We start from the raw sequence: 23,070 nt of genomic DNA, 5'->3' as shown, positions 1-23,070 counted from the left end.
AAAAACTTTGGCAGGACTATAACAACACTTGTAATGTAACAAGAACTATGGGGAAATCTGAGGAAGTGTGCATGCACACGAAAGCTCATACCAATAACAAACATAGTTGGTCTCTAAGGTGCTACTGGAAGGAATTTTTATTATTTTGTTTTGACTACGGCAGACCAACACAGATACCTACCTGTAACAAGAACTATGGGGAAATGGGGAATTTTAAGAAAATGGAGACTGTTATAAGATGCAGTTGAAAAAGGAATGTCAATGGAGCCCATGGAGGGGCAGAGGGAAGTCCAAGGATGCAGGGAATCCTTTATGAGTATGATTATGATTTGAACACAAATGTAAAATGCAAAAACCAATAAAAAATTGTAAAAAAGAAAGAAAGGAAAAAGCAAATTCCACAATGTGGCTGAATAACGGGAGATGCAGGAGAGGCCAAATGGTTTCTTTTTCTTCCACTCAGCACATAAGCTATGGCATTCACCATGAAACACGAACAGTACATAAGGCTATTGACAGCTGCTAGCAATGAAGGCTGTGTATTACTTCCCAGACTGCAGGCAGTGGTTTCCAAATACCAGTTGCTCGGCAACAAAGTGGGGAAAACGCTGCTTGCAGACCCCAATAGGCACCTGGTCAGCTACTAGAAGAACAGGAGAATTTGGGCCTTTGGACAAACCCAGCGGGACTCTTATTATGCTCTTATTTAAGATACAGGTATGGCTCTTCAAAGCCCCAATGGTTTTGGATCAGGTTATTTGAAAGACCAGCTTCCCTCTCATCAATCTGCCTGTGCTTTCAGATTAGCACCAGAGGCCGTTCTCACATGCCCATGACTGAGATTTATCTGGCTTTCATGAGAGACAGGGCCTTTTTGTTTGTAGCCCCACAACAGCGGAAGTCTCTTCTGGGTGTGACACGTGTGATCGCCTCCTCCCTTCTTCTGGGGTGGAAGTGAGTTTTAAAGACCGACCTTTTCCTAGAAACGTGCTGGGATTGAAATGTTAACGTTTAAGTAGATTTAATGATACTATGCTGCCCTGATACTGTAATTTTTAACGCTGTGGTAATCTTTCATGTTATTGTTTTAATGGTGGTTGGTATGTTGTATTTTTGACTTATGTATTGTATTTTCCTTTTTCACGGAATCTGCCTTGTGAGGCCAAGTGCCCTAAAAGGCAGCCTATAATTAACACAAATAAACAAACATTTGAGGGGGTGGGGAGATCGACCAGATTCATAACAGTGGGAGGATATGCACATATGATACAATTAAGGGGGAACATTATGGTCGCACACATCTTTGACTCAGTGGTGACATTTGTTGTATCTTGGAAGCAATGTGAACATGAGTTTGGTTTTGCTGCAACAAATCTGATTGGCAAGGACTTCTGGCCTCAATAGCGGGGATAGGTATGGCGGCTGTGATTTTGTATTATTTGGACTCCCTATATATGTTTGTGTGTGTGAATGGTGTGTGACGTTTCCATTAACCAAAATAATTCTCTTCTGCCTAAACTCTACTGAATTTCGACTTCACTGGTGCCCCTGATGTTTTTTTAAGGCAGAAAAAAACCTCTTGCTGACACAGGGACATCATGCAATGCAGAAATGCTTGTGAGGCTCCTGGGTCGTCAAGAGCTCAGTAGAAGATGCACTTTGCATGCATAAAACCCCATGCTCTCTATGGCGAGGAAGCCCTGGTTGTAGCTCTGAGAGAAGCTTCGGCCTGAGACAGTGAAGAGCCCCTGTCAAAGACAGTGGGCTACACAGATCTGAGTCAGCACATGACATGAGCTGTGTCTGAGGGAGTCTTTGATGAAGATGAGCCAAGATGGCGGGCTCTGATGCAGAGCTTAGTTACTTGGGTAGGAGAAGACAGGCCTGCCCATTATTATTTTTAATTCCCAGCCTCTCTTTCATGCCTGCGCCTCTCTGGCTTGCTAAAGCGCTGCCTCTACTTCAGCCCTGCTCTCCGTCACCTCCTCCTTAAGGGAGCCTGCGCAATGGCCCTGAAGCGTAAAGGGCTCCTTGAGAGAAATAGCATCCAGCCTTTTCGCCTCCTCCTCTTCTTCTTTTTCAGCCTCATCGTGAGTCCACCGGTGCACACAGTCCTGTTCAGAGTTACTCCTAACATACCCAGGCAAAGTTATCTGGGTGTCGTTCTGCCGGGTGACGTTTTTGCCAGCCCTGGTGGAAATCAGTACCATGCGGGAACAGGCCGCCATCTGAGACTGGCTGCTGGCGCTGTGCGTCATGTTTGTGTGGACAGAGCCGTAGCGATAGCTCCCGCAAGGAGCCGTCCTCTCCCAGTCCACAGCCAGGTTCCACCTGGCCCAGGTCTTCTTGATCTCAGCCTGCACCTAGAGGGGAAGGAAATGGCCAGATCAAAACGCAAAGGAATTAGTTAATTAATTTTTGCAGCACTTATTTCTAACACCATGAGGGATAGAAACATTTTAAAAAATAGAGAGATCTTATCTGGAATCTACCATATTTTCCGGCGTATAAGACGACTGGGTGTATAAGATGACCCCCAACTTTTCCAGTTAAAATATAGAGTTTGAGATATACTCGACTGCAGATTCTCCACCCGGTGTATAAGACGACCCCCGACTTTTGAGAAGATTTTCCTGGATTAAAAAGTAGTCTTATACGCCAGAATATACAGTACATCAAATATTAGTTCCAGTCACTGCACAAAACAACATGACCTAAAAACATGAAATTTAATCATTGCATTGCGCTTTGTGAGAACTATTTAAGAGAGAAAAAGTTATTCAAGTGTTTATATGTCATGGTCGCTACTCAAATCTCTCTGTCTCTCCTTCTTTCCCACCCTTAGCAAACCTGAAGAATAATGCCCAGAGGGCAGTAAGTTAATTAAACCAACTAATGAGGTCCTACCACTAATTTCTAATGGAAACAAGCTTTCTCTCCTGCCTCCTCCTTGTGTTGGCATATGGCTGGCCAGGGGAGAGAGTCCTTACTGGTTTTAACAAACAGCACTTTCTTAGATAGAACCCAAGAGTGCCATACTCCAGAAGTAAAACCACTGCAATCTCATTGGAAGCATTTTGTAAGAAGGGAAATTGAAATTATAAATAGAAGCTGGGATCCAAAGCAACACACACAGTCTTCCTCTCATGCTTCATAGGTCATGTCAATCACACATATATAGTTATGTGTTTCTTTATACCTAAACATCTGCTTTATTAAAAAATATATGTGTGGAACAGGTAGCAACTTCTTAAAATCTCGTTCACTGTCCCAAATGCACCTGCTGACTAGGCCACGGCCACCCCATTTCACAGCTAGGAAGGCCACCTGTCCCAATTCATCCAGTGCCTTACCTCTCCATTACAGTAGCAATAGAGGATGGAGACAAAGAAACCCTGCAAGAGAATAAAGAACAATGAAATAATATCAGTCATTTCACCATCTCCGCTTTGATCCAAGAATTTCACATGGATGCAGCTGAACTGAAATTTGTGAACGAGGGGCTAAAGAGTGAGATGCAATATTTTAATATATCAGTAATAAGTACTATATATATATATATATGTGTGTGTGTGTGTGTGTGTGTGTGTGTACTATATATGCATCCTTTGAGTCAAATGGCAGCTCTGCTGGCCCTAAGCCAATTGTGTGGAAATCAGCCCCCCTCCACATTTTGGATGGGCGATTTAAATGTTGCCCCAGCCATGTAAGAGCCATTCACAACAAACGAGTGGGCTACAATCCGATGGGTTACAAAAAAACAACAACCCCACAACAACCCACAAACCCTGTTATCATTAACACATTTGTGATAATAGCATTTTCTAAACAAACAAGTTGGAGAGAAGACAAATTTTGGGAACTGGTGGCCCGGGGTTTAAATGAAGTGAGATCATCACAGGAAGTCTCAATTCCTGCCTATGATTGGGTTAAATATTTCTCCAATATATGTGGTGGTCAGTCTGGACAATCACACATGCCAGCAGCGTGTAAGGATTTCTCAAACCTTCCTAAAGTGCAACCAGTCTCCTGTCTGAAATGGAAGAAAACTCCTGGATAATATATGTACAAGGATTACATTTAATGGTAGAGACCTATCCTGGCTGACTTATTTACCAGCATAAACAGCACAGGCTAAATGCCCTCTGGGTGGACGATGAAAGCCATTTTTGTGATTTGTAAGAAAGGGAACAGGAGGGAGCCACAAAACTATTGGCCAATTAGTTTGTTAGACACCTCCTCCAAACTATATGCAATTAACTGACTGGATGCAAAATGGCAACGTTATTCGTGTAGAACAAGTGGGGTTCAAAGGAGTGATCAATGTTTTACTCTGAACCATATTGTAAGGAAATACACAAAGAAAAAGAAACTTTATGCAGCTTCCATTGATCCTTCTGCTGCATTCAATTCTATTCATCGAAATAGGCTGTGGGAGAAATTTCAAATTGCCAACGCTGACTGTAGATTTCTGCTATTGATTCAAGAACTATAAAGCAACACAGGAAATACAAACAAGTCATCTCTTCTATTATATTGTAACCCTTAAAAAAAAACCTGATGCTTATTTTTGTAATCATCCCAAGTGATCTGCTTTGTGAGTTTCACCTGAGGCTGCGTTTGGACCGCATTTTAAAAATGTATGGGGCACGACAGAGTCAACTGCATCCCATCAGCAGAAGCCCTAGTCAAGGACTGCTGCTTTCCCACCTCTCCTCCCTCTGTGCCTCCGGAAATTGGCTGGGGGATGGGGAGAACAATTCCCAGCATCCTTAGCATACTACAGTTCCCAGGATTCTTTGAGCCATGCCATGCACATCAAATGTATCATGATGCATGTGCAACATGAAAAGAGGTATGCAAGAGCCTTAAATAATCAAAAAAATTAAGCAATGCATTGATCTTACTCTATTTACATGGTGTTGCTACTCCAACACCAGAAACCAAAAGAATCCCAGACTGATGGGAAAAGGAAGCAGATTTATAAGAGACAAGCAGAATTTGAGGGGTAGATCTTCATGGGGCCTTCCTGCGGCAATCCACAAAGAAAACAACAGAAGTTTTGCAGCACCTTAAAAGCCGATAAAATTATTATGGCACCTACTTTGAAGGACTACGCATCTTTGCTGTGAATGCACATATATACAGCTGCAGCTGAGTTTGGATGATCAAAGGCTGGCTCTTTCAGCACTTTACAAAAAAAAAACCAAAAACAAAAAAACAAAAAAAAAAACCCCAGACTCACAGGAAACAAACACAGGACTTATATAATAGCTTTAAACATGAGTCACTTTAGCAGAGACCAAAAGAGAAGGAAGAAGGAAGGAAGGTGTAATGTTTGGATTCATATTCATTTTGTCTTCCCTCTTCTGCATCTGTAAAAAATTTCAAGGTGCATTTACAGCACGTGTGCTGACCTAGTGGCCTTTGAGAGGTTGTTGGACTCCAATCTGAATGTGCCCCAGCCAACATGGCCAATGGGTGAGGATGACAGGAGTTGAAGCCCAGCAACCTCTGGAGCTAGACCCCCCCAAAAAAAATAAATCAGTGAAAGCTGGTTGCATGAGTTTGCAGCAGAAACCTGCTCTGCACAGCACTGATTGGCTAGTGCCTCAATCTTCATCCAGTTCCTGCAGCAGTTTTGCACAGCATTATTACAATGGGTAGCACTTTTTTCTTTTTTTAAAATCACTTTATTGCTTTATAATTGGAAAAAAATCAATAAAATATCAATAAAAAACCAAAAACAACAGGTAGTGCTTCTTGTTTTAAAATGGTGGCAAATGAGCGTTTTATGGGAAACTTTAAAACATTTCTGAAGGAAGCCACCAAGCCAGCCTAAACTGGGAAAGGCTGGTGATGGGGCACGCATGGAGAGAGAGAGACCAGTCAGTAAATCAGCACTGGAATCATTGGTATTTACACCTGCCTTCTGCATAGTAAAAGATGCTGAGCTCACCCTGCAAGGAGGGCGGGGGGGGGGGTGAGCACAGCAAATGCAAACTCTTAAAGTTAACCTAGGCAATGGATGCAATTAAAATGCATCTTTCTTTAAATGTAAAGATGTGGACATAAATAGCCGCTGCAGGCAAGGAGGCCTCAAGCAGGTGTGGGACTGTGTGGGACTGTGGGAGTGGGAAAGGCCAACGCCGTCTTGGAAGAAATCCCTCCGCAAGCTGCTATTTGCATCAGAAGGGAAATAGCTATTTCCAAATGCAAATAGCAGACTTTGGGGGGAGGTGCAGTTTTTTCCAGGACCACAGCAAGAAAGAGAGGTGATTCTCCTTCCCTGCAGTCCCAGTCTTCTTCAGCCCCTCCTGCAGTTGCTATTTAGGTTTAAAGAAGCACAAACTTCACAATTAAGTTTGGCCCTCTCCCAGAATGGTTCCAGTTCTCCAGTCCTCGGAGGTACAAGAGGTCCCCTTGCATATTCCAGAATCTTGGACCTTCTTGCCACATTCAGCTGCCCGTGAAGGATCTACTGTCTCCCAGCAACAACCTTCTCTCCATTTAGCATAAGTGAACAGTTACAGCTTATAAGCACCAACATCAGCACACCTGGAACGAGTTGAAGAAGAGTTCGCAGTGCATCCGGATCTCCCAGCCCAGCCCAGTGAACGTGTGAGGCAGGCATACGAAGACAAAGTAATGCACGCCAAAGACAAGGACCAGGATCAAGGTGGATTTGGCTAGTTTTCTAGAAGAGTGAAGAGAAGTTGTTGCCGTTATCACCATCAGTCATTCCAACAAAGTGCTAGATGCTGCACAGGAAAGTGTCACAGCCTACAATCCCTGAGGCGGCCTAAATCTCCTTGAGCGCAATAGGATATAATCAGCCTAACTCTCAACAGAATTGCAGGCATGCAACTTTATTCAGTAGGAGTTGCCCAAGGACCATAGCATACTCCAGTCCCCTGAAACGTCATTGCCTGTGAAAACTGGAGGATTTATTGGTGCCCTGGGGCTTCTTTTTCGTTCCTTGTGTTTCTGACTTTCTGGCTTGTATTTACAGCCAGACGGGACGATGTCACAGGCGTGAGAATTCAATACACACAACCGACAAGAGCCCCTTAGACGTACCCTGTCCCTAGAACCAATTCTTCTATCTGCTCTGGAGATCAGAGGCCTACCTCACTTTCTCACATAAGTACTGGGGGCCTCTAGATCCTGCAGTACCAGCAACAATGGCTTCCACTATCCTTGGAAGCTCAAAGCACTGATGATCTACAGCTCTCATCTTTCCTTTCTGCCGCCTGTGCAAAGGGAAAGCTGAGAGAAACTCACTGACTCTGACTTTTGGTTCTTGAGAGAGCACGTCCCACAAACAGCAAGGCTTTTTTTCACCAGAACTCAGTTCCAGCACCTCTCAGGTGGGTGCCATTGCCTTTATAAGAAAACAAGGGAGATGTCCGTGCTGAGTTCCTGTACCTCTCTTTCTAGAAAAATTCCACTGATATATACATATATATACATATACATATGCACATACATCTCTCTTTTGTGTTGCAGAAACAAAACTGATTTCTCCCTGCCTCCTTCTGCTTTTCTTTCTGCTTCTCAGCAATCAAATTTAGTATGAAGAAGAAGTCTGAAATAACTCAATACATTCCCGGAGACACCAACAACTTATCATAGCGCAGTACAGGAAAACTACATTCTGCTTGGCTCTCTCTTCCAAAGTGCAGAAATAAGAACTAATATGATTGCAGATGAAGCTCTCTCTGCAGGTAAAGGTAAAGGGACCCCTGACCATTAGGTCCAGTCGTGTCCGACTCTGGGGTTGTGGTGCTCATCTCACGTTACTGGCCGAGGGAGCCGGCGTATAGCTTCCGGGTCATGTGGCAAGCATGACAAAGCCGCTTCTGGCGAACCAGATTAGCACATGGAAACGAAGTTTACCTTCCTGCCGGAGCGGTACCTATTTATCTACTTGCACGTTGACTGCTTTCGAACTGCTAGGTGGGCAGGAGCTGGGACCGAGCAACGGGAGTTCACCCCATCGCGGGGATTCAAACCGCTGACCTTCTGATCAGCAAGCCCTAGGCTCTGTGGTTTAACCCACAGCGCCACCCATGTCCCCTCTCTGCAGGTAGGCTCACTCAATTAGTATGGGTACTTCAACGAGAAAACAGAAGGATAAACTTTGAGTTGATGCTCACGAGAACTTTTACAGTGGCAAAGAGGGAGGTTTGAAGGGGGAGGGATCCAGAGACACAAAGTCCATTTGCTAACTTGAATCGCAATCTCCCAGGGTGCCTTTTAAAGAGCTCAATGCCAAATTAGGAGTCCAAGTATGGGTCAGCTTCATTATTGTTTATTTTATTTTATTTATTTCTTCCATTGATATCCCACCTCCCCTCCAATAAACAAAGCAGCATACCTTTGAAGGAGGTTTGGCTGATATTTGGTTTGAGGCCACCCCAGTGAGCCTCATGGCTGAGTGAAGATTTGAACCCCAGTCTTCCCACTTCTAGTCAAGCACATGAGATGACTATACCATACTGGTTCAGTTAAGGCTGGATTTCTACGTGAGCATCCTGGCATCCTGAATAAGGTCACCATCTTATAATCAAACTTGGGCCTTTAAGTCTTACCAGCCATTGTAGGCAGCCATCTTTGAAAACACCAACCAACCAACCAACCAACCAACCAACAACGCCCCATGATATAGAACAAGGCAGTGTCATTCTCACTGGGCCATTCTCAATTACAGACACTGAAGGGCTACCTTTTTGTTGCAGTTCAGACACCACTTGAACCTCTGGCAAATCCCCTTTTCATCAGTTAAAAGAACAGACTCGCCCCCTCTAAAAGTCACAAATATCTATAGAAGCTATTCCCACCCTCTTCAAAAGAAGGTCAGAGCTGAATACTTCAGCCCAGAATAACACTCACATTAAGGAGTTTATGCTCAGGGAGGGTTGAGATGCTTAAGATGAGTGGAGAAGTATTCTATTTTTAAAATGCTTCTAGCAAATTTTTAAACAGCTCTCCTTTTTCAGCCTCCTTGAAATCTTCCTCGCATCAGAAAGAAGCAGCTGACAAATATTGATTACATTCCTAATTCATACTTGAAAATCTTCATATAAATATATATGCATCTGATTTAAAATTATGATCAGTGATGCTTGAGAGCCATTCTTAGAGCTGGATGCCTCTGGGAATGATGAAATCAATTAGCATATAAGTTACATTAATGTATACCATACATTGAAGAAGTGAGCTCTTCATATGGGGAGTTTGCAAAACTAGCATTTTCTCTGAGGATGTTTTCAGCATAAGAAATAAGTTATAGCCCTTGACGTATTCAGAAGCAGCGTTACATTCTGACAGTTCCTCAGTTCTCTGGGGGCAACCGGAAAACAAAGACACAACTTAATTTAGCAGAGGCTTACCTATATTGCTTCCTTACGTCATAGCCAACAGCATTTGTCTCCCAAATTTTTGTCGCCAGAGCCCGTACGGTATTGAGGAACAGAATGAAGTTTAACTGTAAAGCAGTTTACAGATGTGTGTTATTATTCCACTATTCCTTTAGAAATGTCAAATGGTCAGCTGCATGCCTCTATAACGGCAGGGGCAGACTTTGGTCTTTCAAGTTTTAGCGGTGCCCTGTGCAAGGCCAAATTTTGCCCCCCCCCTTCTATTTTTGTCGTTGTTGTTCAGTCGTTCAGTCGTGTCTGACTCTTCGTGACCCCATGGACCAGAGCACGCCAGGCACGCCTATCTTTCACTGCCTCCCGCAGTTTGGCCAAACTCAGGCTAGTCACTTTGAGAACACTGCCCACCAACTCATCCTTTGTCGTCCCCTTCTCCTTGTGCCCTCCATCTTTCCCAACATCAGGGTCTTTTCCAGGGAGTCTTCCCTTCTCATGAGGTGGCCAAAGTACTGGAGCCTCAACTTCAGGATCTGCCCTTCCAGTGAGCACTCAGGGCTGATTTCTTTAAGGATGGATAGGTTTGATCTTCTTGCAGTCCATGGGACTCTCAAGAGTCTCCTCCAGCACCATAATTCAAAAGCATCAATTCTTCGGCGATCAGCCTTCTTTATGGTCCTGCTCTCACTTCCATACATTACTACTGGGAAACCCATAGCTTGAACTATACGAACCTTTGTCGGCAAGGTGATGTCTCTGCTTTTTAAGATGCTGTCTAGGTTTGTCATTGCTTTCCTCCCAAGAAGCAGGCGTCTTTTAATTTCGTGACTGCTGTCACTGCCTTCTATTTTACACATGCACTAAGTCATAGCTGTGATTCCCTGAAGCGCTCCCCCCACCCCAGCAGCTTGGTGCCCCGTGTGGGTGATTGACTGTGCTGCCCTAAATATGCCCCTGATAACTGGAAGGTTTTGAGGGCGTCGTGCATCTTGAATTTAGGAGCAGGAAGTGATTCTCCGTTGGTTTCCGTCTCTTTCGAGACGATTACATTGTTAAGTCAATCCAGGCTGACAAGCCGAGGCTCCAAACTGCCCAGTTCCGGACATTAATGCATTTAACCTTCCCCAGTTTCTTACCAGGCCACCCACCCCTTCCCTTGACTTGGCATCACACCCGTGGACTGATGTGTGAAGTAGAAAACTGGAATGAGCAGCACAGAAACTCAATAAAGCATTGAGTGAGACTACGCCTCTCTGACATCTCACAGGTGCAGTTAGGGACACTCCCTGGGTGGCATCCGTTAATAGTCCAGGATGCAAGTCCAGATTGTAGCCTAAAAGCAAATGGCAGGTCAGGGCAACATAATCCAAGCTACAAATATCCTGCAATCAGATATTAATACACCTGCAGCTGGCAAAGAAGACCACAGCGAGCCTCAAGCAAGCGGGAAGAGCTGGCCCGGCCTGTTTCTGTAACAAGGGCACATTGCCCTTGTTACAGTGGTGCCTCACAAGACAAAATTAATTCGTTCCGCGAGTGCCGCCGTATAGCGAAAATTTCGTCTTGCGAAGCATGGTCGGAGGAAGCGCGGCTTCATGGGGGGAAAAATTGCAAAACGTTTTCGTTTTATGAGTCGCAGCCATAGGGAAACTCGTCTTGCAAGTCACCCTTTCGCTAGCAAATGCCTTTCGTCTAGCGAGGTTTTTTTGTCTAGCAAGGCATTCGTCTAGCGAGGTACCACTGTATTGCTCTTGACCACAGCAGGGCAGAGATCAGCTGATGAAGTTTTTGCTGGCCATGGCCGTGCAGTGAATGAGAAATCTCTTCCTGTTTCCCACCACCACCTGTGTAACTTCTAGAGCAATGATTTAAAAGAAACCTTTCTCAAGTTCCCTTTAAGAAACAACACCAAAAAGGGAGAAAAGTAAGGATTTCAATGAGTCTTCCCTCATCAGGACCCGGGGGTGGGGGGATGTCATCCCACCACATCCACCCCCCCCCCCACCATTGAACCCTCTTAGTCAGTAAGAATCATGGGAAGATGCAGAAATTGCTTGGCTCCCTTACTGGTTGTTTACATCACCCCTGAACTACTGCCTTATGGATAGACAGAGACTATTTTCAGTGTTCACTAAAAATAAATACATACCCCAATTGCTACTAAAACTGGAGCTTGGTAAATCCATTTTATGTCTCCAGCACTGAGTTCCCAGCACCTGTGAAATCAAGAACATTTCTACATCAATAAACAGAGCAGGAATAAGTGGCCAAATAGTATTTCCATAGTTGTGTAAGGCTCTATTAATTATGGAGGGTACACAGAATAACCATTTCAGGCTTTTTTTTTTATTAAAAAAATTGGCTTTAAGAATCTTCACTATTAACAAACATGCAGATTTTGGGGAGCAGTAACAAATGAGTATCACGCAGGGTAGAAATTGCCACTCTCATTATAATTCAAGGCAACCCATTCAAGAGCTGAAGATTATGAAGATGAGGCCCTGTTCTTGGAAACAGCAAAATGATGATGTAAATGGCCCGCCACCTGACTATGTTACTTCAGGGTAGAATGAAGGGAACATAAATGAACCAATTGAATTATAAAGCGATAAAGCCCAGGAACATGCTGCTCACAGCATCTTTTTTTGTGAGAGCTAGGCCTAATCATAGTCTTCTCAGCCTAAATGCCACATTCAATTGGCTGTGTTGGGTTTCTGTTTTATTTTTATTTCTGTATTTCAAACATTTACGTCCTGCCTTTCAATGACTGGTCAGCATTCCCAGGATGTCTCATTAAATAGTTTGTTTCTTTGTTTTGTAATACAAAAAAACAGACAAACAAAACAGCAGCTTAAAATAATTTCGAAGGTTGGTAGAATAATTTCAAAGGCTGTCAGTGTTTACAAGCCCTTAAAATAAAGAAAATTCTTTCCAAGAACAAACTCAGTTGGTCTCTAAGGTGCTACTGGAAAGAATTTTCTATTTTGTTTCGACTATGGCAGACCAACACGGCTACCCACCTGTAACTTAAAATAAAGAGGTATTTGCCTTGTCCTGAAGTCATAGCAAAGAAGGCAGCAGGTGAGCAGAGGCCTAGAAACAAGGTTCAAGAGTTTTGCAACCAAGAAGCAGATGGAAACATCAGGAGCTTGTAGAGCAAAACCCAAGGTGAAGAACATTTCTGGGCTGGCCCTTCCTTCACAAAGATGTCCCCCAATAAACTGAGGCCTGCTCCCTGCAAGGGATCTCTTCCAAAAGCAAGCTTTTACTTCCAACTTAATTTTTCCTGGGATCATGTCTTCAAAGCAGTCCCCTAGCAAAAAGAAACACCCCCATTTCTTAGCTACAAGACTGCTTTGAAGATCTGCCCCAATGACAGAAATGGGGAGCCTGCAACCCTCTAGAGGGTTCAGAACCAGTGAAGGTGGTGAAGGTCCTGTGTGAGTACCTGGAGGCGGCTGGAGGATGGAGGGCAGCTAACAGATTGAGGTTGAATCCTGACAAGACAGAAGTACTGTTAAAATTACTGTTTCTGGGGGACAGGAGGCAGGCGGGTGTGGAGGACTCCCTGGTCCTGAATGGGGTAACTGTGCCCCTGAAGGACCAGGTGCGATGCCTGGGAGTCATTTTGGACTCACAGCTGTCCATGGAGGTGCAGGTTAATTCTGTGTCCAGGGCAGCTGCCTATCAGCTCCATCTGGTACACAGGCTGAGACCCTACCTGCCTGACTGTCTCGCCAGAGTGGTGCATGCTCTAGTTATCTCTCGCTTGGATTACTGCAATGCGCTCTATGTGGGGCTACTTTTGAAGGTGACCTGGAAACTACAACTAATCCAGAATGCGGCAGCTAGACTGGTGACTGGGAGTGGCCGCCGGGACCACATAACACCGGTCCTGAGATATCTACATTGGCTCCCAATACGTTTCCGAGCACAATTCAAAGTGTTGGTGCTGACCTTTAAAGCCCTAAACAGCCTCGGTCCAGTATACCTGAAGGAGCGTCTCCACCCCCATTGTTCTGCCCGGACACTGAGGTCCAGTGCCGAGGGCCTTCTGGCAGTTCCTTCACTACGAGAAGCCAAGTTACAGGAAACCAGGCAGAGGGCCTTCTCGGTAGTGGCACCCACCCTGCGGAACGCCCTCCCACCAGATGTCAAAGAGAAAAACAACTACCAGACTTTTAGAAGACATCTGAAGGCAGCCCTGTTTAGGGAAGCTTTTAATGTTTAATTTGCATTTTAATATTCTGTTGGAAGCCGCCCAGAGTGGCTGGGGAAACACAGCCAGATGGGCGGGGTATAAATAAATATTATTATTATTATTATTATTATTATTATTATTATTATTATTATTATTTTATCAGACTACAATTCACACAATCCCTGGTCCCTGGACATGCTGTTTGGGGAAGATGGGAGCTGGAGTCCAACATTTGAATGGCTACAGGCTCCCCATTCCAGATTTCCAGGCCTTGGAGAGCTAACCCCATGCACAGCACAGGAGCGCAGAGCGTACAATAGGGTCTCATACTGACAGGAAACGAATCCCCGACTCAAAAAGTCATTTCTGTTCAAATGTGAAAAATGCTAAAAGAAAGTTCTCTTTTAAAGTCATTTGCTGCAAAACCCCTGGGTGACTTCCAGCCATTGTGGCAAACTTGACTGTCATACAGGTGAAACTCGAAAAATTAGAATATGGTGGAAAGGTTCGTTTCTTTCAGTAATTCAACTTAAAAGGAGAAACTAATATATGAGATAGACCCATGACATGCAAAGCGAGATATATCAAGCCTTTATTTGTTATAATTGTGATGATTATGGAGTACAGCTGATGAGAACCCCAAATTAACTATCTCAGCTTTGGGGTTTTCATCAGCTGTACGCCATAATCATCACAATTGTAACAAACTAAGGCTTGACTTATCTCGCTTTGCATGTCATGAGTCTATCTCATATATTAAACTCCAGTAGCTAATGAAAACAATTGCTTACATAAATGGACTTTTCCACGATATTCTAATTTTTCGAGTTTCACCTGTATACAGAGGAGCGGCATTGGTTGGCTGGATCTCACTGGATTGGTTTCCCCTTGAAATGCTGGCATTCTCCAAGGGCTTAGTGGAGCGGAAAAGAGGCATTTTGCAGGTGAAAACAGGACTTTTGTTTTAACCCAATCCAACACCTGTAGCAAAAGGCTGAACAAATAAAACTGGGCTTTTTTTTAGGGACGGCGTGGGTGTTTGAAAGTGCATGTGCTCAGAAAGGTGAGCATCCTTGCTTACTGAATCATTAAAGTAGCCCCAATCCAAGATGGGCAAGCCTCTCTGAGCACATTCTTACTCACATTGTAGCCTGCACCCACCTCCAGTGTTTGAAAATGGACACCACGAGGCTAGAAAACGCTTACAGCTCCAGCTCCACACATTAAAGTCCAATAATGGCATACTAGAACCAGCCCTGTAAAATCAAATGCAGAGGCCAAAGCCTGGGACCTGCTCTCCTGCCACGCTCTGGCAATCGCCTTAGCAAATTGAAGTTTTCACCTGTGGTTGAAACTGCCCAAGGAAGGAGCAATTTTAATGATCTGGAGGTGGGTGTCCCAAAGGGTAGGTGCCACAGCAGAGAAGGCCCTGACGACCTTCTCTAAAGACTAACCACAAATAAATGGAGAAGAAGCTTTTTGAGATATGGAAGATGTTGGCTGGTTAGGGCTTTCAAGCTAAGAGCCAGGACTTCGAACTGGGTCTGGAAGCTAATGGACCATGAATACAGACATATAAATACTAGAGCAATATTCAGTGGTACCTTGGTTCTCAAACACGTTGGTACTCAAACAACTTGGAACCCAAACACTGCAAACCTGGAAGAAAGTGTTCTGGTTTGCGAACTTTCTTCAGAAACCAAATGTGCTCTGTTTGGAATGTTACATTTCTGATTTGAGTGCCACACTTCCGCTTTGAGTGTTCATAGAATCATAGAGTTGGAAGAGACCACAAGGGCCATCCAGTCCAACCCCCTGCCAAGCAGGAAACACCATCAAAGCATTCCTGACAGATGGCTGTCAAGCCTCTGCTTAAAGACCTCCAAAGAAGGAGACTCCACCACACTCCTTGGTAGCAAATTCCACTGCCGAACAGCTCTCACTGTCAGGAAGTTCTTCCTAATGTTTAGATGGAATCTTCTTTCTTGTAGTTTGAATCCATTGCCCCGTGTCCGCTTCTCTGGAGCAGCAGAAAACAACCTTTCACCCTCCTCTATATAACATCCTTTGATATATTTGAACATGGCTATCATATCACCCCTTAACCTTCTCTTCTCCAGGCTAAACATACCCAGCTCCCCAAGCCGTTCCTCATAAGGCGTTGTTACCAGGCCTTTGACCATTTTGGTTGCCCTCTTCTGGAGACGTTCCAGCTTGTCAGTATCCTTCTTGAACTGTGGTGCCCAGAACTGGACACAGTATTCCAGGTGAGGTCTGACCAGAGCAGAATATAGTGGTACTATTATCTCCCTTGATCTAGACGCTATACTCCTATTGATGCAGCCCAGAATTGCATTGGCTTTTTTAGCTGCTGCATCACACTGTTGACTCATGTCAAGTTTGTGGTCTACCAAGACTCCTAGATCCTTTTCACATGTACTGCTCTCAAGCCAGGTGTTACGCTGAGGTCTGTCTGTTTTTGCTATTTATTTTGCGTTTTTGTTTTTGCGGCTGTTTTTGTTTTGTTTTTGTGACTGTGTGGAACCCAGTTCAGCTACTGATTGATTGTGTGACTGCAGTACATTGTTTGTTGCTTTCATTTTATGGATCAATGGTCTCGTTGGATAGTAAAATTCATGTTAAATTTCTGTTTTAGGGGTTGCTTTTAAAAAGTCTGGAACAGATTAATCCATTTAGCATTACTTTCTATGGGAAAGCGCGCCTTGGTTTTGGAACGGACTTCCAGAACGGATTAAGTTTGAGAACCAAGGTACCACTGTAGTTTTTTTTACGTTTACCAGCTGTGCCTTAGGAGAACAACTTCTGTGTGATCATGCCCTTCTCTTTCACAGAAGGAGAGAGAACAAATATAGCAGGCCTGCACTGTCAGTGAATTTTGTGCCCGCTGGCTTGTGGTAGCTGAACATTTCAGAGCAATTTAAAAGCCTGAAACATTTCTTTTTAAGCAAACAGCATTTAGTTTTCAAACCCCAACAGGTAAAAGAGGCGAAAGATTTATATGATCCGAAGAGAAACCAGAGAGAGGGGGGCTCAGCAAGGAAATGCAACACTTTCTTCACATAATGAAGAAGAAATTGAGGACACATCACATCTACTAGCTAGTAATTGCTCATTAGGGGTTAGTTGTCTGATTAATAATTTTGTATAAGGTTAAGCTTTTCTAGCGTAGTTCTGTCTCCAGAGGTACCTTTGGGGCACTGTAATAGCGAGGAGAACTATTATTACTGCCAAAAGAGTACTCTTGCTCTTAATGTATTCTTGTATTCTTCTAATTTCCTTCCCCAGGATGCAGTGATACTCTGCAAGAAAACATTTAACAGGGGCATGATCCAATGCCGGAGGTGAAACGGGAAGGTGCTGCCTTGGTCAGACAGTGTGCACAGCACTCACCCCCACTTGCCACCCCCAAACAAGCTTTACTTATTGGAGAACATAGGCACCATCCCTGGGGGTCCCTGCGTGCCTTGGCACTCAAGAAAATTTCACTGTGGGTGACCGGCAGGTGGACAGGCAGCCTAAGACCCCTGCATCGCAGGCAAGGGGAGGGGGAGGGAGGGTGGCCTCCCATTCCAGGAAGCTGGTGCCCGGGCACAAATTAGGAGGATTTGGGGATGGAGGGAGTAAGAGATGCCCACTCAGCCACCCAGATGTCAACCACAGGAGCTGCAGCGGGAGGGCTCGACGGAGCCCATCACAGCCTTCTCTCTCTCTCTCTCTCTCTCACACACACACACACACACATACACGACAAGGACCCACAATGTTGGGCAGAACCCTGGCGCTCCTGCTGGGGACAAACAGCTGCAGCTTCCGGCTTGTGGCATGACCTCACAACAGCCTTCGCGGGATTGTGCTGGATCTCGCGCAGACTGGGAGGTCGCAGTGGGAGCAGCGGCACACCCACAGATGTACCCCTGGATTCTGCCACCTGAGGCAACTGCCTCCGTCTGCCCCGTGGCAACAGGTATCTGCAATGGGACAGTCGGGGGCTTTCCATTTTCTATCTACTCAGGCACAAACCACCCGCTGCCAAGCAGCTGACATCACTGGGCACTGCCAGGGCCCCAAAGTCCCAGTACGTACGGCCCATCGTTGATGCCTGCCCTGGCACCTCCTGGTAAATGCTAGCTGGTGCTCTGAGCAACGTAGGGCTGCTGGGTGTGGTCCTGTCGCACTATGCTTCTCAGTGCTCTCCCAGACTTCTCCACCTTGCAGGGCTTTTTTGATCCGCGGAAAGCCCCAAACAGCCAGAGATCATGTGCCAATGCCACATCCCACACAGGTGGCGGTCGGCCCCTCGCTTGGCTTTCTCCCCATTCTCTTTCGGCAACTCCTCTTTCTCTACCTCCTCGCCATTTCGCTTTAGTAAGCGATCGGGTAAATTTCCAGCATTGGGGAATAAATGGAGAGGAGGAATGACTACCGTGTGCAAATTAGTTAATGGGTGCTTTAAAGGAAAATGAAAAGAGGGGATTTATATCTGCTGCTTGTTAGCCGCTGCTGGAGCTCAGGAAGTGGGAAAGGAGACAAAAAATACTTTTCTGGGTGCCAAGAACAGTTAATGGCTGGCCGATTGAACCCCCCCCCCCTCTTTTTCATTTTATTTTTTAATAAACCATCAGCTAATTTGCACACAATGTTCATCAAGCTGAGCATATGGGTGGGCCTGCTCTTTCGACCTACCATTTATTAGCAGGCTCAAAAATCGCTGCAGTGGAATATGTGGAACAGGAGAAGTAGAACTGGGTGGGTGGGTTACTTGGTGTAGGGAAACGGTGTGTGTGTGTGTGTACTACAGCCCTAAACTCAGATTATTCCTTTTGAAGTGATCTAATGTGTGCACAACAGTCATTTCCCTTAAAAATAACAACACCTTAAATACAAAAGGGGGTGGCGGAGAGGGTGGAAATCATTCTCCACTGTGGTTAGGAAGGCCCACAGAAGGAAAACTAGTAGGAGCATCACAGCAATTGTGACTTTTTAATGTTAACTGGTGACAAAGTGAGAACAAGCAAACAAGCAGGAAACTATTTATCTGAACATACAAGGGGGCTCATGGACAGCGTCACATGTTCTTCTGACCTGCCCCCTGTACAAAGACCTGAGGAGCGAGATTATTACTCCCCTCCTACTTTCCGTCCCAGGTCGCTCATCAGCGGCCGCAATGTTCTACTTGTAGCGGACCAGAACATCCGGACAACAGAGAAGGTCGCCAGATTCATTGAGAGGGCAATGAGACTAAGGGCCACAATTTGAAAGACAACTCGGCATATATGACTAGCCCAGTGTTTTTCAACCTTTTTTGGGCAAAGGCACACTTGTTTCATGAAAAAAATCACGAGGCACACCACCATTAGAAAATGTTAAAAAAAATTAACTCTGTGCCTATATTGACTATATATAAAGTACTTTCCCACGGCACACCAGGCAACATCTTGCGGCACACTGGTTGAAAAACACTGGACTAGCCCATGCACCTGAGGTCTATATTTGTCTCGATCGGCTTATCTATATAGCTCTGAGGAACAAGAGTATCTTACCATCTCTACTGACTATTTCAGGCCGCCAAATTAGGGCCTCATTGTCTACCTTATTTCTAGCAGGAACAGAAACGATAACAGAGAAAATCGTTTGACTCTCTGAGAACGAGGTCACTATTTGAACGGCCTTTTAGCCTGGGGGTTCCATATGATTTATCAGTATATTTATATATTTGTGTACCTGACTGGTCTTTCTCCAGTATTTTTATCTGTTTTATCTGTATTCTTAGTCGCAATGGCCTGCTGGCTACGTGAATAAAGTTTGATTTGATTTGATTTGAAGGGGGCTCATGCCCGTTGTTCGCAACCCTGGCCAGTGTGTGAAGGGGCTCTCTGCACATACTTCAATAATACACATGCTGGCTGAGTGCACAGGGGTATGTTCCTGCAGCCCAAAGCAGGTGGCAAGGCTGCCTTCTCTTCAGGCCGGGCTGAAGTCTTGATGCCGACCTGGCATGCTCAGGCCTTTTCCCTCTAGTCGGAGGACCGGAGGCAAGGAACAAAACTGCTAGCACATTTGCAAAGCTAAGCAGGGTCTGGTGTGGTTTCACATTGGATGGGAGACCAAGTGCTGAGATTTCCTGCATTGCAGGGGGTTAGACTAGATGACCCAGAGGACCCCTTCCAACTCCACCATTCTGATTCTAAGCTATTTGTCCTCAGGTTGGCTTCGGAAACCTCGGCTGCTGATAGATAAGAGCAATTGTCTGTAGCCTGCAGCTCACTCTAGAATGATTCCAGGGTGGTCCACATTGATACATGAGCCAACATCAAATATGGACAGTTTAGAATAGAACATATGTGTAATAATAATAATTTTGTCATTTATATGCCACTTATCTGACTGGGTTGCCCCAGCCACTCTTGCAAACCGCTTCGATAGTTCCCCCCCCCCCTTTTACAATCAAGCAGTGAATATAATTGCACGAAATAAAAATAAATAACATTACAAAATACTTGCCTGTTTAAAACTTTTTACAAGTGGAGTCAATGTGGGAAGCCTGGTCTAAACAGGGACCTTTAGCATATTTTCCATTAGCAGTCTCAGAAGGGTGCACTGCAGATATATTTTCTGCAAACAGCTACCTTCGGTTCTGTGTCAAGTGTATACTCAAAATATATGCAGAACTTGAATGGCAGTGTGTCAATCATCCTTCGATTAAAAAAAAAAAAAGGAAAGACCAAGTAAACTCTCTTCACTGTGTTTGTTCCCTTACCTTGCATCTGCCACTGTTGCTCGGGCCACTCCCCAGGCCACAACAAAAACAGCTGGAAACCCTAGAAATATGAAAAATTCATTGCCAACTGTTAGAACAGATTCCCCCTGAGGAACAAAAGAATTTATAATGCCTTTCTGTTCACTCAGAGGATATTAACTGAAGCATTTAGAAAGAGCAGGCACAGAAAACCAGACAGTGCCCTTTCCCCACAAACAAAACAGAACGTCTGAAAGGTCGCTATCCAGAGCATACAAAAAAAAAACCCTTCAGTGTGCTGATGACAAATTGCAGCTAGCCTGAAGCTCACCTACTTCCCATCCCATCTCCTCCTCCACTAAGTTCTCATTTTCAATTTCAATTAACCAGTTTATAGCATCATGCAAACCCTACACTATGGTCAGTTTTACCTATGGTTTATCTAAAGAAGCCAGCTTCCTGACCCATGACACCTGCTGTAGTGCAGATGAATGATTCGGATTAAAGTACACTACTTTATACTATCTGAATCTATAAAACCAGTTTTTTATAGATATTTTCGGTATTCTGATCAAAGCACTTTGGAGTAACAAAAATTTCCAGATTACGTGATGCTAAGAATTACCGGTAATGAACTGTGAGAGGGCTATTGAGGTTTCATACAGAGGTTTTTTTTAAAAAATTTTTTTAAACTTTATTGAAATTTTAAATTAAAATATACAAATCCATAAAACAAATTGAGAAAAAATACATACTAATCAAAACAAGCAAATCTTACTCCCATACCCCCTCCCCCCCTCTGACTCCCCTCCAGCAACATTTCTTCTTCTGTCATAAATCCTTTTCTCAATATGCATTCTGTATTATCATTCTTTATAATACATTTTCTTATCCTCTTAATCTCTTTATTTTCCCTTTATTAATCTCCATATCTCTTAATCTAGACATGCAAGCACATCGTCCCTTGAGTAATGTTTGGCCATATATTCCTCATAACATATCCATTCATTTTTTAAATTTTGCTTTGATGTATTCCTTATTGCCACTGTTAATTTTGCCATTAATAAATACTCATTTAATTTACAGATCCATTCCTCTTTCGATGGTGCCTTTTCATCCTTCCACTTAGCTGCTATAACTACCCTGGCTGCTGTACTAGCATATAAGAATACTTTTTCCTTCCCTTTTGGTATGTCTTCATCTATTAAACCTAACAAATATGCCTCAGGCTTTTTCATTATTGACTTTTTCATCATTTTTTTCATTTCCTCATGCACCGATAGCCAGAAAGATTTAATTTTCTCACACCACCACCACATATGCATCATAGTTCCTATTTCCTTATTACATTTCCAACACATGTTGCTTTTTGATTTATATATTCGGCTATCTTTATAGGCGTTAGGTACCATCTGTAATACATTTTTATGAAGTTTTCTTTAATGTTATATGAAGCTAAAAATTTAATAGTTTCTTTCCATAATTTGTCCCACTGCTCAAGATAAATTACCGAATTGACATCTTTTGACCATTTTATCATTACTTCCTTCACTCCCTCATCCATCAAATCCCAATCCAAAAGTAAATTATAAGCTCTTGATAATAACTTCTTACTACTTTGAATCACTTCTCTTTCAAATTTAGACTTCTCTTTCGGGAAACCTTTTTTTTAAAATCAGCATTAAACATGCTTACAAGCTGCATATACTGCCATCTATCAATCTCAAATCTTCTTATCTCCTCAAAGGTCCTCAACTTATACTTGCCTTGTTGATCTTCTATCAATTCTCTATAATTTGGCCAAATCTTCCTTGTATTCAATTTTTTCCTTACTATGGCTTCTACTGGTGAAATCCATAATGGTGTTTGACATTCTATGTATCTTTTATATTTGTTCCATACTTTAAATAGGGCTCCTCTTATAATATGATTCGTAAATTCTTTATTTACCTTAACTTTATCATAGTTCAAATATGCGTGCCATCCAAATCTGCAGTTAAAACTTTCTAAATCCAGCAATCTAGTTTTCTCCAACCTTATCCATTCCCTTATCCAGACCAGGCATTCCGCCTCGTAATATAACTGCAGATTTGGTAGCGCCAATCCTCCTCTGTCCTTCCTATCTGTCATCAATTTGTACCTTACTCTGGGCTTCTTTCCTTGCCATATAAATTTAGTGATATCTCTTCGCCATTCTTCGAAACAATTTTCCTTGTTTATGATTGGTATAGTCTGAAACAAATACAACATTTTTGGTAACACACTCATCTTCACTATTGATACTCTCCCCAATAAAGATAGTTGTAATCTACTCCATCTTTCCAAATCGTGTTTTATCCCTTTCCATATTTTCTCATAGTTATTTTTAAATAAATTTATATTTTTCATTGTTATATCTATGCCTAAATATTTAGCTTTCTTGACTATTTTTAATCCCACCCTTTTTTCTAAATCATTTTGTTCTTTTTCTGGCACATTTTTAATCAAAAGTTTAGTTTTCTCCCTATTTAATTTAAATCCCGTTATTTTGCCAAAATCCTTTATGATTTCTGTTACCTTGGCAATACTTTTCTCTGGATCTTCTGTTGTTATTATTATATCATCAGCAAAAGCCTTTACTTTAAATATCTCTTTTCCCAATTTTATTCCTCTAATATCATCATCTTCTCTTATTTTAATTAACAATATTTCCAATGCTAAAATAAATAACAACGGCGAAAGAGGACATCCTTGCC

General features: G+C 43.4%; 1 protein-coding gene across 1 annotated transcript in view; it reads right to left on the bottom strand.

The window, feature by feature from the left end:
• Window positions 1–1,701: 1,701 nt before the first annotated feature.
• Window positions 1,702–23,070, bottom strand: part of PTH2R (parathyroid hormone 2 receptor) — a 47,146-nt gene continuing 25,777 nt past the window's right edge. The window contains exons 8-13 of the mRNA XM_033170358.1: window positions 20,357–20,417; window positions 11,527–11,593; window positions 9,396–9,490; window positions 6,559–6,697; window positions 3,354–3,395; window positions 1,702–2,363 (exon numbers count right to left, since the gene is read on the bottom strand). Coding sequence (XP_033026249.1) covers window positions 1,944–2,363; window positions 3,354–3,395; window positions 6,559–6,697; window positions 9,396–9,490; window positions 11,527–11,593; window positions 20,357–20,417 — 824 coding nt within the window. The 3' untranslated portion in view covers window positions 1,702–1,943. The remainder of the gene's footprint in view (window positions 2,364–3,353; window positions 3,396–6,558; window positions 6,698–9,395; window positions 9,491–11,526; window positions 11,594–20,356; window positions 20,418–23,070) is intronic.

Source organism: Lacerta agilis, chromosome 1, assembly GCF_009819535.1.
Source record: "Lacerta agilis isolate rLacAgi1 chromosome 1, rLacAgi1.pri, whole genome shotgun sequence".
In the NCBI taxonomy this organism is placed as follows: Eukaryota; Metazoa; Chordata; class Lepidosauria; order Squamata; family Lacertidae; genus Lacerta; species Lacerta agilis.
The sequence above is the reverse complement of the archived record's forward strand: the minus strand, read 5'-3'. Positions and strand labels throughout refer to the sequence as shown.